The 15,440-nt window shown below is 31.4% G+C and overlaps 1 protein-coding gene across 1 annotated transcript in view; it reads left to right on the top strand.

Annotated features, from left to right (window-relative positions):
• The first annotated feature begins 14,244 nt into the window (after nt 1-14,244).
• Nucleotides 14,245-15,440, top strand: part of LOC132757191 (serine/arginine repetitive matrix protein 2-like) — a 50,913-nt gene continuing 49,717 nt past the window's right edge. The window contains exon 1 of the mRNA XM_060748396.1: nt 14,245-14,440. Within this exon, the coding sequence (XP_060604379.1) occupies nt 14,355-14,440 (86 nt within the window). The 5' untranslated portion in view covers nt 14,245-14,354. The remainder of the gene's footprint in view (nt 14,441-15,440) is intronic.

Here is a 15,440-nt window from a genome sequence, read left to right as displayed (position 1 = left end):
AAAACCACCACTTGGGACCACCAAAACCGGGGTAGACAGACGTTTTACTATTGGGATGGTTCACACCAACTTGACCAAGAGTCAGACGTTTTACTCCCAAAATTATTATGGGAGTGAAACGTCTTGAAGATGTTTCCCTCTTTTTTTAGGGTTTGCCTAAAATACGAAAGTGAGATTTTTGACGAAAGTGAGCGAAAGTGAGCGAAAGTGACTTTTAGAATTTGAATTGTACTGTTTTAATAGAATTTTACAGTAAAATTGCTGTTTGCATACGTATATTATTAGCAACTTATTATATGTATTATAATAAATAACCATAATCATGATTTAATCGCCATTTATTGGCATAATTTCTATATACAAGTTCAGCACTCTTCCTTTCACTTGCATATAAAAATACGAAAGTGACTTGTAAAGTATTAAATATAGAGTTTAAATTGAAAATGTACTATATCTGCAGTTTGTAAACGTGTATTATAAGAAATTACTATTATTTATTTTCTAAATTAATCATTAGACCCCATTTTTTTGCATAATTTCTATATATACACATCAGCGATCTTCCTTTCGCTTAATGAAACATACGAAAGTGACTTGTAAAATATCAAATATAGAGTTTGAATTGAAAAATGTACTTAAATTGCAGTTTGTAAACATATAACATCAGAAATAAATAATTTGATATTCAACACTATATTTCAATTAAACACTATATTTTAGAAGTCACTTTCGTATTTTCTATGTAAGCGAAAGGAAGATTGCTGAACTTGTATATAAAAATTATGTCAAATAAATGGTGATAAAAGATCATAATGATTATTTTTTAAAATAAAAATTATAGATTTCTGATAATATACGTCTGCAAACTGCAATTTTAGTATAAATTTCAATTCCATATTTAATAATTTACAAGTCACTTTCGTATTTTTCAAAGTGAGCGAAAGGAAGATCTCAGAACTTGTGTATAGAAATAATGCAAATAAATGGCATTTAAATCATCATAGACTATATTAGTGATTATTTTTGAAAAGAAATATTATTAGTTGCTAATAATGTACGTCCACAAACAGAAAATTCACTTTGAAATTCTATTAAAACGGTACAATTCAAATTTTAAAAGTCACTTTCGCTCACTTTCGCTCACTTTCGCTCACTTTCGTCAAAAATCTCACTTTCGTATTTTAGGCATACCGCTTTTTTTATGACAAAATTATCCTGTTACTTGTGATTTACTAAAATATACCTTGATTGGATCATCTAATATAATTTTATCTTATTATCTGATTAAATATCCCCGTACTGCCTCTTTCCGATCAGCTAACAGATTTTTCTATAATAACTGACAGTGAAATTCTAAAAATAGAATTTATCTTACAATTCTGCAAATATTATTATTTCAGCTAATAAATGCAACAACTTTTTACAATATAGTTATGAACTTGCTAAGTATTTTCTAGCATCTTAAAAATGCATTGCAGGTCAGACAAGAAAAAACTTTAGCTTTCATAAGACAGTATATTCATTTATCCAGTTTTATTGTTGATCTAAAAAGTGTATGCCAACCAATAGAATAATATGAAGAAAAAAGAACATTTCCATATTTTTGTATAGCCCTACATATATATATAAATGCAAACTTATTTAAAGGGCCATTATGCCCAAGTAATGCTTTTATTTTCCAAAACTTTATTTTTGGTGTCCTGTGATAACTTCAAAATAAATTCTCATAGGCCAATTACCTGAACCCCCTTTTACGTCTGTTGCTTTTTTTTGGGCAATTAGTCCAGTTGTAGTGGTTTATTATTGTATATGGTAGTAAAAATACTACTTTGTTTACATGTTGGTACTTTCATAACAAGTAATATCACATTCAGCACTACTTTCTTTTTGTTTTAAGCATGTATCATTATTTCGATGTTATAAAGTAAATGTGTGCCCTTTCTAAAGAAGGAAAAATTTATTCGTATCTGAGGCAGCATGTGCCTTTACGGGCTTAAAAAATGCAGGCTTTTAGATTAGGGTTAGAAGGTTGGGGGTGGGGGGTCATGCTTTTGTCTGTATGTAATTATTTAGTTACATTATGCCAGAATTAATAATTTTTTCTTTCTTTATAAAATTAGAACATCAAGTTTAATAACATTTATGGTTCAAGAGCATGTTACATGCTAAATAAAGCAGTGCTGAATGTGAAAAATATTTGTCATATAATTAAGTAGCAATATGTAAATAGATGTAAAACAAAGTAGTGTTTTGATTTTCTTACAAAATACTTAATCACTATAACTGTACAAAGAGCCAAAAGGCAACAGAAGCAAAAGTTGGTTCTGGTAATTTGTCAATAAGTTACTTTTTGAAAACTATTACCAAAATTAAAAAGCTTTTGAGAATAATAGTAACAGCATTTCTGGGGCATAATTGGTCTTTATGTACAATATGACATAGTCACCAAACAGAAAGTGTTGTTAAAGACTAAAATCATTGGCTTAATCATTTTTTTTTCTCTTCAGGTAGTGTAGAACCCAATTTATTTGGAAAATCATATATATACATCTACAATAAATATGTAGAATATATGATAAAGTTTCAAATTTTCTAAGTACACATATTTTTTTTTGAATTGGAGAGATTATATCAAGTTATAATGTCTAGTTTAATGCTCCTTTATACATGACACCGTGGTCTTTGAAATTAGAGAACACAAAGTTCACTAATAAGATTTATGTAAATTTGTTAGTCCATTTAATTAATAAGGAATGATTTTTAACACTTGAATAATTATTTTTTATCAATACAGTAGCTATGAAGATAAGTTATGTCTGAGAAAATGAAAAATATTCCTACTATTGATGATAACAAGAAAATATTTGACATTACAGTGATTTTTTTTTTAATTAATGCTGTTGAAAACAGATTGCGTAAGGCGTTAAACGGTTGTGTTCTCAATGAGAAAAGTGGAGATTAGTCAGTTGTTTCCCTTTGATCACTAACCTAGCCGAGATGACGTAAACTGACCAGACGCTTTAGTCGTAAGCAACTTAGATAATCACGTGATCAATATTTGGATGAATTCTGATATGTACGTACGTTTTGGTTTGAACCTAAAATGGAAATCTTTGTTGACAAAAAAGTTGAAATATCATCTTGATTTCATGCAAAAGTAGTTCTGTATTCACCGAGAAAGGTAAATTAGATATTAGAACTATCGGAAACTATGTTATTTCTAAAACATTTAAAGCGATAGTATCTATGTAACATTTTCTGGATTGCCATTTTCTGACATTTCATGAACATTTTGAAAAAGTTCTAGTCTCAGCATCAGTTGGGCATCAGCATGCTCATCCTGTAAATCTGTTTACTGTGTATTCAGTTGTGATATCTTATTGTCAACTAGATGATATATGCACAATTAGCACAATAATCTTATGTAAAACCACCACTTGGGACCACCAAAACCGGGGTAGACAGACATTTTACTATTGGGATGGTTCACACCAAAAGTCAGACGTTTCACTCCCAAATTAATTTTATTTCAATTTTCCTAAACGGTAATATTTCAATGAAAATTGTCTGTTTCAAGAATGTTGACATTGAAATTTTTGGACATCAAGAGTGCAATACCTGACCTCTTTTACTAGCCATAATCATTTGCAGAGTAGTGATAATCAGCAAGGTGTTCCAAAGGTCAGTTTTGGATATGAACTATTTTGAAATCATACTGATTCCTGGCACTTCTTGAAATATAGATCTGCTGGTACTGATTCCCGGCGTGCTTCAAAAATAGTAGGACAGGGAACCAAAATTACCTCCAGTGAAGTGCAGGCAAACTTTTTACCCATAGATTTGCTGTATTTCTGGCAAAAGTTTCAAAATCATCACTTTTGAAGATAGTTGTGTTACGGTAATGCTCCATTTGTCCTTTGGGCCTGTTCTTCTAGCTGACTATAAATTGTTTTAAGTCAAACTATTTTGTATAATGCAATATTGTGTTATTTTGTTGCTTATTTGTGAAAAATCTCCCCTCTTTGACACAGACCAAAAATGTCCCACAATTTAGCATTTGCACATTAAAATATTTTGATTAAACTTGTTCATTGCTTTGCCAGTTGCCACTGATGTCAATCCCATGTTGGGGACCCAGACATGTGCATATAAGTCATGCAAGGTGACTACTTCCTTGGAAAGGGTGTCATAAACATAAATCATATCAGAGGATAACAACTTAAGAACAGTTAATAAAAAGATATTATCTGGAACTTGGCAGATTTGGATTTTTCCAAGCTTATCCAATATCCACTCGGTATAAACAAACTTTTACCTTGTTTAATACCTTTTTAGCTTCATGGTGCAAAAATGTTTGCAATAAATTAGTTAGCCTGTTGCTTTTTTATATGCCCGAAAGAATTTCAGGCATATTATGTTATACCCCCTGGCATCCGTCTGTCCATCCGTCTGCCGTTAGCAATTTGGTTTCCGGAGCATAACTTAAGTTCCATTTGGCGCACAATATTCAAACTTCATAGGATGATTGTCCATATTGGGTAGTCACAGTGTTTTTTTCTCTTTTTTGGGAATGGTGCCGGTACCAGGCTGATTGGGAAAAAATGCGTTATTTTGACTTAAATTGGGAATTTTTTTAATGCATTTTTTCAGCTACAAATAAGATTAGTCATCATGAATAAAGATAGCTACACTGCCTCCACTGTCCAGGTTGAACTATTGTGTGGTGATTTATATGAATATGTTGGATTTAAATGATTTCAGAGAAATCACTTGGCCTTGTGGAAATTTTGAACAGCCATTTTGGGAATTTAAACATTGGAATTTGAATGTCTATTTTCTATTGGGAACAGTACCGTTTTAGGGTAGTAGTTATATAAAGAAAAAAAACACTGGTAGAAGACCCCTATTGATTTTGGGGTCACAAGGTCAAAGGTCAAGGTCACTATTACCTTAAAGCTGAGAACAGTTTCCGGAGCATTACTTAAGTTCCATTTGGCCCACAGTGTTCAAACTTCATAGGATGAATTTCCATATTAGGTAGAAGACCCCTATTGATTTTGGAGTCACAAGGTCAAAGGTCAAGGTCACTATTACCTTAAAGCTGAAAACAGTTTCCGGAGCATAACTTAAGTTCCATTTTGCCCACAAGTGTTCAAACTTCATAGGATGATTGTCCATATTGGGTAGAACCCCTATTGATTTTGGGGCCATGAGGTCAAAGGTCAAGGTCATTATTACTTTAAAACTGAAAACAGTTTCCACATCCTAACTTAAGTTCCATTTGGCCCACAATGTTCAAACTTCATAGGATGATTGTCCATATTGGGTAGAACCCCTATTGATTTTGGGGCCATGAGGTCAAAGGTCAAGGTCATTATTACTTTAGAACTGAAAACAGTTTCCATATCCTAACTTAAGTTCCATTTGGCCCACAGTGTTCAAACTTCATAGGATGATTGTCTATATTTGGTAGAACACCCCTATTGATTTTGGGGTCACAAGGTCAAAGTTCAAGGTCACTATTACCTTAAAACTGAAAACAGTTTCCGGAGTATAACTTAAGTTCCATTTGGCCCACAATGTTCAACATTCATAGGAGGATTGCTATTTGAAGGAGGTAATACTTTATTTAATTCCCATGTCTTACAAATGCTTCATCCTTACTAAAAAAACAAAACACTTTTGGGCATATAATGCTCCGCCTAGCGGTGCTCTTGTCTTAAATTTTGAAATAAGATGGGAAATTCCAAAATGTTCTAAAATTTGGAGTAAGTGGTAAAACAGTGATTTACTTCAAGAATATAATTTTCAAATTCCATTACTAGAATGGGTTTTTACTGTGTTATGTTAATTCCCAGAACAGATATTGACTAACTCCTACAGGACTTATGATTTTGTTATTTCTTTAGAAATGTAATGGCTACATCCATAACTACTAGATTTGCTGTGTTTTTTTGCTGTGTTTCTGGCTATATAGGTCTGTGCTTGTTTGCTGCTAGTGGTATCAAGCTGGTCAGCCTAAGAAATATCTTTGTTCTCCTTCTCTAGACTCCTGCCAGTTTTTGTAGGGTACCATAAGTAGGTATAAAATCTTGAATTATATGGATTCCCAAAAAGATTTTAAAAAACTGAATGCTTAGCAATCTTTTCAAAGTTTGGAACCATAGTTTCAAAGTTTTATTCAACATTCATCCCAGATTGTTTATTTGCAATGCTAAAACCTTTAGACAAGCATAAACACCTTTTTGGGAGCAGAATTTAAATAGAATTTATTAAGACCTTATACAAAGTTAATGCTTAATGCATGAAATTACAGCCAGCCATATTCATATTTGAGATTATGGAAATCTCATTGATACAACTTACAGAATGCGTGCAGCAAAATAACCAGCTCAAAATAAAGGTGATGCTATAGACTTGAATGTTGAAGTGTTCAATATTTATGCCAATTCCATATATCTTATACCCCTTATAAAAGTGACTGTCAGATTTTTTGTGTGCGATAACACCACCAGTTTTCAAAAAAAACTTAACCAATGAAATAATTTTTATTTATAAAAAAAATGAAAATTAAGAATACAGTCATTGCATTGTAAACATGTCTTTAATAAGATTTGTATTTATTCAGTTTATTTTATATTTTAGTGAATCCTAAGAAGGTTGACCAGAAAAATAGACCATGTAACGAGGTAGAAGTGAACATATCTGGAGGGCAACATGGCGAGCTGTGCTAGAAGGTGCATTTTTGTTTTGTATGCAACTACTGACTAGTCAATCAGAGAATTTAAGACCAGAAAACCACAAGCCATTTACTTAATATTAACAGATAGTAAAATTAAAGAGTAATGACTTAAACAGTGATTTTGTAATCCTACTCCCTGATACAAGGTAAAAGTTCCTGTTCCATCTGAAATTCAGCCATTTCATTTCTGAAACTAAGGTGATTGCTAATTTTTCACAGACCAGTCAGGTTAGTTATTTGGAAAACTTTAATTGCCTGACTAAATTACTACTAGCCTTTACCTATCTCTTCTGCCAAGATGGAAGTTACTTGGGAAAGGTCTGGTTTTTTTAATGAACATGAAGATAAACAGTATGAGTTATCATGACATCACATTAATGAGTGCTTAAATTAATACAGTTTAAGTTAATCTCTCAACACAAAACAATACAGAATTGTTACAGATTCTTTTAATGCTCTTCATTAATTTACCCCTTACATTTTAATATACATTATGAATATTCAACTACTTTTTACTTGTGAAATTTTAAAAATTTCCTTATATAATATTATAAAATGAACATAAGATAAAGAATTTACCCTGAATTACAATTGTTGGTGCAGACATGCTCTTGATTAGCTGATAGCAATGGTCCTGAAAATCTTGTATGTTGTTAACAAATTTACTTTGAAATCAATGTTAGTGAAAAACATGTACATGTAGATGTTTTTATATAACTGTTGGTGTATGGTACAGTGAATCATTTTACTAAATGGAGTATTTTTTTAAATATCATAAATGTTCTCTTTTGAATGTTATTCTCACACATTAATTCAGATGCAGCATTTGGTATGAGTTTTAGATTATGTCGTTTTTCTCAGTTACAGTTTCTTTGTAGAAAGACAAATAGAGTGTTATTGACTCTTCAGTCTGAACAGACTCTATACATGTGTAAGTTGACCAGATGGTTATGTTCTGGCTAACCAGACTCAGTATATGCAGGCTAACCAGACTCTGTGTGTGACGTACAGGTTAACCAGACTCAGTATGTCACATAATGTGAAGTACATGTAAACCAGACTCAGTATGTGTATACCTCTATATATATAGACTGACCAGACCCTGTGTGCGGGCTAACCAGACTCTGTGTGTGAAGTACAGGTTAACCAGACTCAGTATGTGTATACCTCTATATATATAGACTGACCAGACCCTGTGTGCAGGCTAACCAGACTCTGTGTGTGTGGTACTGGTTTACCATACTCAGTATACATATGCCTTAGATTAACAAGACTGTATGTGCACTGTAGGCTAAACAAATTCTATATGCAGGCTAACCCAACTGTATGAACAAGCTAACCAGACTCTGTATGTAAGCTATCCAGCTTCTGTGTATGCTGGCTAACAGATTCTGTATAAGTTCATGAAGGCTATTGATACCCTGTTTATGCAGGCTAACTAAACTCATACATGTGTATGTTGACCATCTGAGTTCATTTAGGCTACTAAATATGATAAAGAGTAGGTTTGATTTGTTAGACATGCTAGTTGAAACATTTGAACTGTCTTATCTATTGTGGGAATATGTAATTCTAAGATTTCATAGTACAAATCATTTAATTTTGCAGTTATTTTTTTATTGTTGAATTAATGATAGAATGAAACAGTTACTGTGACCCAGAATCTGGTGAAAAGTAAAGCTTACATCAACATCAATTTAGGATAGGTTTAGGTAAATCATGTACGTATTAACCTTGTTAATGTGTTCTGAAACAGTAGCTGTATGGTCACTGGCCTGATAAGCCAAGCCTGATGTATTTCACTTTAGCAAGCTTTGAACATAATTATCTAGAAGATGTATACTGAGATTTATCTTAGGGAGAATTTTCTTATAATTTGCTTTGAATTGATGGAAAATACTATGGGTAATTATATTTTGTTTTTATATTGTTATACTGAATAGCAACAATATTGTGTGCTTTTATAAAACTTGTAAAATAACAGTTCTTCAGAGTTGGTGTATATTTGCAAAGGTCATTGGACAGTTTATCAGGCTTATAAATTAGAGATGTCAGTGTAATCAGAATACTTGTAAAACATACTGAAGGTCAAAACCTTTTCATAGTGCTGGCATGTACATGTAATATGATCTGATAAATGTATGTAAAAGTATTAACAAAAGATGTAATCCTTCATTGGTTTCAAACTTTTGATATAGAATTTGTTAACTTAATTGTGAAGAAAGCTTTATTAAATTTATTCCTTCATTGGTTGCAAACTTTTGATTTAGAATTTGTTAACTTGATTATAATGAAAGCTATATTAAATTTATTCCTACATTTATTTCAAACTTTTGATATAGAATTTGTTAATTTCATTATAATGAAAACTATTTTACATTCATTCATGATTCAATTAAACACCGACTAATGTGTGCATGTTATTAGCAAGAATCATTTAAAGAAACGTTGGCGGTCCTGATGGTAGCTAAGGTTGAACTTACTAGAATATATTTTATATATAAAATAACTTCAGCTTTCATACTCGTAGAACTATAGAATAATACCATGAAATTTTAACTTTCAAATGTATTGTGAAATATCTGTTTTTTAATATCAAATGGTGAAGAAATCATTAAGATTTTTCTTTTTTGAGAAAATATTAGAAGCAATAATATAGAAATAAGATGTTATGTAGAAAATTGTATATCTTAGAGTGTATAAAGTCTGAACAGTTATAGTAAAAGTAAACAACAGCAATTGGTTGGCAGGAATTGTTTAGAGAACAGACACAAGGCAGCTGTGATGGAAATCTTGAAAATTATATATACAGTTTATTGTATAGAAATAAACTTGTCTAACTTTTATATGTCAAGTGGTTAGTTTTTTTTACCTAGTTTTTTTTTGTAATTTGTCTTTTAGTCAACCTATGCATGTTTCGGTAGTGACAAAAATTAAAAATCATTAGAAGTGGTTTTTAAAACACTTTTATGATATACAACAAGAAAGGTGTTATCACATGAAAATGTTTTTTCAGTTTAAAGGGAGTTAAATTGTGTTTTATTTTCCTGCTTTAGGATTTGTTGAGAAAAGTGCAGGAAATCAATGTTTATGATTAATATCAGGTTCAATGCATTAGCCTGGATATTTGAGGAGATATTGATAGTTGTTGAGTTTAACAAGCTGTTTTTGCCACTGGGATAAACTGGAGGTTTTTAATTGCAAAATTGTACATGCTAAACTGAAAGTTATTTTGATATTAAATTGAAATTTGATTTTATAGTGTACATTTAGCAAATGTTGTTTGTTAATATTCATGGTAAGTGGATTTTATATTTCTGTAGTGAATATTACTTGTGTTAATACAGTAATGGTGTGAATTAATGTATCTATTATGCAGTGAAATGAACATACAAAAATTTCTATGAATGTATTAATGTGAAATGGTAATATATTGAAAGATCTACCTGTGTTGAGTAGTTAGAAGTAGATTTTAAAATGTACCAGGTGTTGGCAATATATTAATCTAAGTACTGAATTCAGAAAGTTTTATTTAAGAAGGAAACTATTGCGATACTTCCTTATGAAATCACCACAAAACTTGATATCCTGTCCGTCTTGTGTCATGTTTATTGTTAGTGTATTGCCAGATCTGGTAACACTATTACGTACAGTACAGTGGCAATACAGTAATGACAAACTGAGACATTCAGAAAGTCAAAACACTGTTGTATTAGGAATGAGTGAACTATTTTGAATTTCAGCTCTTTTCAAAGACAGTTTTATTTAAAATAAAGACCAATGATGATAAATTGACAACTAAACTAACATTAGATATCAGGTGAAAATATATGGAGAAAAGAAGAACACCTGTATTGTTTTTATTGTTTTTATATTGTAATGGTTACTATTCAGTATGTTACTTGTTTACCTGTGCAATTGTGCTTATACCAAATTAAATGCATGAAATTTATTTTTCAAAAGTTAACCAGACAGTAATATGTTTTTACGGATATTGGAAATCAATGAATCTGTAAATGCATCCTAATGAAATTTGTATAAATTTTGCAAAGGTGTTTAATTTCACAGGTTGATTTATTGGGAATTTGGGAATCCTTGTTCATGTAGAGGAAACTTTGTATAATTCATGAATGTATGAAAACATATAAAATGACAGATTTTTTTTTGTGTTGTGAATTTTATTTAAAGACAGAATTTTCATTTTGTTTTCAATATCATAGATTTATTTTTCAAATGAAGATTTGATTTGTCTTCCTTTGACAGTATAATTATGACATTTTTGTGTTTTCATCTGCCAAGTTATTCTGAGTGGCATATTAGTTTCAACATGATTTTGATAACTATCCAAATTCTTTGTGAATTTTTACAAGAACCATTATTGTACAGTATACATGAATTCTCAATAATGAAAGTAAAACATTTGAACTTGCATATACATAAAGTAAGATGTTCTTTTAATCTAGAGATGAAAAGACGCAGGTATAAGCCGTATCCTTTATACAATTAAGCTAGTTTTAAAATGAAAGTGTGTGGGGATTAGTGGACGTTAAGTTGTGGAATTATTGGATAATTTCAAAATAAAAACATGAATGCGTGTAAACTATCTGAGGTATGTTTGCGAATAAAGAAATCAATTATTGATGAGGTACATTGATCATTATCAATGAAGACATTTTATAATGAATCAATATTCTGTGCATTAGCAGATTTTTAACTTGAACTGAACCTAGAGATAACATTGACAGGCTTCTTTGTTTGCCCTGTCTGATTACTGAGATAAAAATGACCTTGGAACTGAGTCAGAATATATTTTCAGATTCAATGTAACCACTGCCAATACAGTGCATTTGGGGCCCTCTGTTTTGTTATTTAAGATAATACACAGTACGTTTTAACTTTTCATTAAAAATATAAGGAATATGAAATAGGAGAAAGGGGTGGAACAAATGGTCATTAGAAGTAAAACCAAGTAAATTGTATCTACCTGGATTAATTTAAATGTAACGTAATTGTGAGATAAGGCCCAGGACACCAGTTAGTCTGTTGTAAGGTACCGTATGCTTATTTTGTCATGTCGGGTTATGATCTAAGTTCCGAAGATGCAATTTTGTTAGGCACATTCAGTATTATTGTCTCAGAAATTTAAGTGACAAAGTGTTAATGGCATTAATTGAATAAGATCTAAATATACATATAGTATCATCCTTAAATTGTTTGAAATCAGTCATGCATAATGTACTTTCATGATTTCCTTAAACTTTTGAATTATCAATCATTAATAGCCATATTATATCAAAAATTTCAGCCAATCTTATTAACTAAAATAAAACAGGATGAAAAGGAGAATCTCTTTGTTCAAGATATTCCCTGAAAGTTTGATAGGTTGAAAATACTTTTACCAGAAGGAGTCAAATTTCTCGGTAAATCAGGGTGTTTACATGCCTGGAATACTATTGCTAAATTTTCTCAGTTTTCCTCCATTGATGTTAAAGTCTGGAGAGATTCCAGTAATTAACCAACCATTCATCATAACTAGCATGCATGTAGTTGTTACCTTGTGCTTTCTAATATTGTTAGCAGGATATATAGGTGTTCAAAGTCTTAACTGTATTTTTAAACCTGAGCATTTGTTACTTTTGCTCTGTGTGTGTGTGTGGGGGGGGGGGGGGTGTGTAGTACAAGAGAATGGCACAAGTCAGGCAGCAAGTGGTTCTCTGAAGAAAAATCCAGTTACAGGCAGATTGTTATTTTATTTTTATCATCAGTGGGTCTGGTAAAATGACAAGGGCATTAATGAGACAATTCTGTCAAGATTTATAGTGCCCACATTATAAATGTTTCAAAATTTTGTTTTCTAAACTAGCGGGTATGTTAACAGAGGGGGGGGGGGGGGGTTTTATTATATTAGAATTATGGCACTGAATGATAAAAGAAAACTTTGCTTGTAGCATATTTAATAATAAAAAATTTATTATGTGGACATGGGAGATAATCTCGTTTAAGGTCTTATATGGCTAAATTAAGTGATATATCCTTTGTACTAGGGGCAATTACCTGGCCATTTGTGATTCAGTTACAAAAAAACTATTACCATAACGCTGATTTTTACAGAATTGATAGTTAAATACTGTTAAGGAAACAATACCTTAAAATATCCAATTACCTCTTTATTAAGCTGTGGATAGATAATAAATAATTGGGGAATGTATCTACTTATTTCTAGATTATTGTGAATTTCAGAATAAATGAACTTTCTCTGTATCGTGGACCTTTGACAGTATCACAGTGGTTATAAAAAGAACCTGAAACAATTGACTGCTTAAACTGACCACAGGAAATTTGTATTTATGCATGACCAGTCCAGTGGACAAAATTGAAACAATTGCTAAAATTCTTTGTTTTACATTATACAGCAGAATGTGCCTGTGAATATATCATTCATGTCAATCAGTGTACTGTAGGAGCATGTATGTGACATTTTCACTCTTACTAGTTGATTATTTCGTGGATGTCCTGTTACATTCCTGTAAGTCAAATGTGTCTAATTTGGGAGAAAATAGAATATCAGCAGATGAATATTTCATTACTTTGAGAGAGAAGTTGGGTTTTTTGGTGAATATTTAATTTCTGTGTTGTGTTTCACACACCTACACGGAATATTGTCTAAACAAAATTAGATTGTTCATTATTGGATTAAAATGTGTAGATTTCTTGCCGCATTTATTGTTCATTCATGGATGCCATATTCGATTTAAATAATAGTTATGAACTTTCAGCTTTTTGGTTTATTGTCAATTATTGGATCTTAAAAATTAAATTGACTTTTGTACACTCATCAAAAGTGGAAAATATTGATACATATCAACGAAAACAAGAAAGATGTCGACTTTAAATGACTTTTAATTTCTGTGCGGCAGTAGACAGAATATGTGTAACGATCCAGATGCTGAATAATGATGTACAGCAATTGACAGTTGGACAATCATGTTATTAATACAAGGACAGTTATCACATACTGGTATACATATTTAACTTTAACATAGAAACAGTATAATAAGTTATAATATCTTTGGATGTACAAGCTCATCAGTCAAGTTCCCTAATGGACATATGGATGTGTTACTTCAGCCGTCTGAAGAAATATTAATAATTTTATTCCTGTTAACAAAAGCTAAATAATTTGGTCATGATCAGGAGACAGAAAAAGAAGACATTGTACATTCTGCTCTATTTAAATAATGCAGGAGATATTAAAGACCTCTTATGTAAACATGATGTTAACTTCTTGTAAAATCATGAAATGTAAGACAATTCTACATTGTTACATTAGTGAGTATAAATCTGTTACAATAAATGTTGCTTTTTATATTTCACGAAAGGAAGAATTAAAAGAGCGGAAGCATAAATTTCCTGACACTTGAGTCCCTTGATAGTCTTTGTTGTTTGTTAATGACATAAAACTTAGAAAAATATACTAATCACTGGTTAATTTAAAGTGGTTAACTGACATGGAAGTAAGTGATGATAGTGAAAAAAATAATAACATTATATGATAATATTAATAAACACAACAGAATTGTATATTTTACTTTGGTTATATAAAGTGTGAAACATGTCGATCAGATTTCTAAATGATTGTTTTCCAAGGAAAGAGCCAGTGGATGGGTTTGAAGATGTTCATATTGAAAGCTGTGACAGGTAACAATATTTTAATCATATTGTTCATTCCATGGTTCTGTATTAAATATATTTACTATTGTCATCTTAAGTCAAGTTATACAGAGACTTCTTTTACCAAGAGGGATAAAGATTTAGAATCGAAATTCATCAATTTATGGACCATAATCCCATGCTCATCCTGTTTGAATAAATTATCAGTTGGTTGAATTTTGGGCTCAAGATAAACTTAATCTTCTTTAATATGGCAACATATCGGAGATTGACCCTTAGACTAGTACCTATTCCTGACATAGATTTCCATCTTTTTTATTTTAGTAATTTTCTTCGTTATCATACTCAAATTTGGGTAAGGTCAAAATGGCTGTTAGGCTAAGAAAGTCTTACGAGAAACAGGAACCAGTGATTAATAGTATGACAATCAATATATCAATCTATACTATCAATATATGGTAGGAAAGTCTGTCTGAAAGAAGTAGGAATGAATTTGTTTAACTGTCTGGATTCAAGCAAAAACAGTGATTGATGCTCGGTACACCTAACCTGAGTCTTCACATCCTGGCAGTCTTTGTAACAAGTGAAGATGCTGTACTTTTTGCTTCGTGAAATGGGCATTTTGATCTTGGAATCTCTTTAACCCATTGCTTCATGAGCATTTTGTGAAAAATGGCTGTTTTCATTGAAAAGTCTCTCGTTACAAGTTCAAATTGCTATATATATATAAAAACTGCTTCAACACTAATCAAACTTGGCACAAATGTTGACTGGACCAATGCGCTTGCAACAACATGCTCAGGCTTAAATTTTCTGTTACCATGGCAACGAGGGGACATCTCAAAATTGCCAAAAATCACTATTTTGCGTTGATTTTTTCCATCATAATTGATTTCAAAGTGCTGCAACTTCTCAATGGATTGAGATAGAGTCAAATGCTTTTCAGCGTTGGTTACACGTTACCTTATGATCAATCTGAGGTCATTTATAGCCTCTCACAAGTCCAAAATTTTTCTTGGCGATGAGG

This window comes from Ruditapes philippinarum, unplaced genomic scaffold, assembly GCF_026571515.1.
Source record: "Ruditapes philippinarum isolate M1 unplaced genomic scaffold, ASM2657151v2 ctg5120_1_1_1_1, whole genome shotgun sequence".
In the NCBI taxonomy this organism is placed as follows: Eukaryota; Metazoa; Mollusca; class Bivalvia; order Venerida; family Veneridae; genus Ruditapes; species Ruditapes philippinarum.
This window is presented reverse-complemented; position numbering and strand designations above follow the sequence as displayed.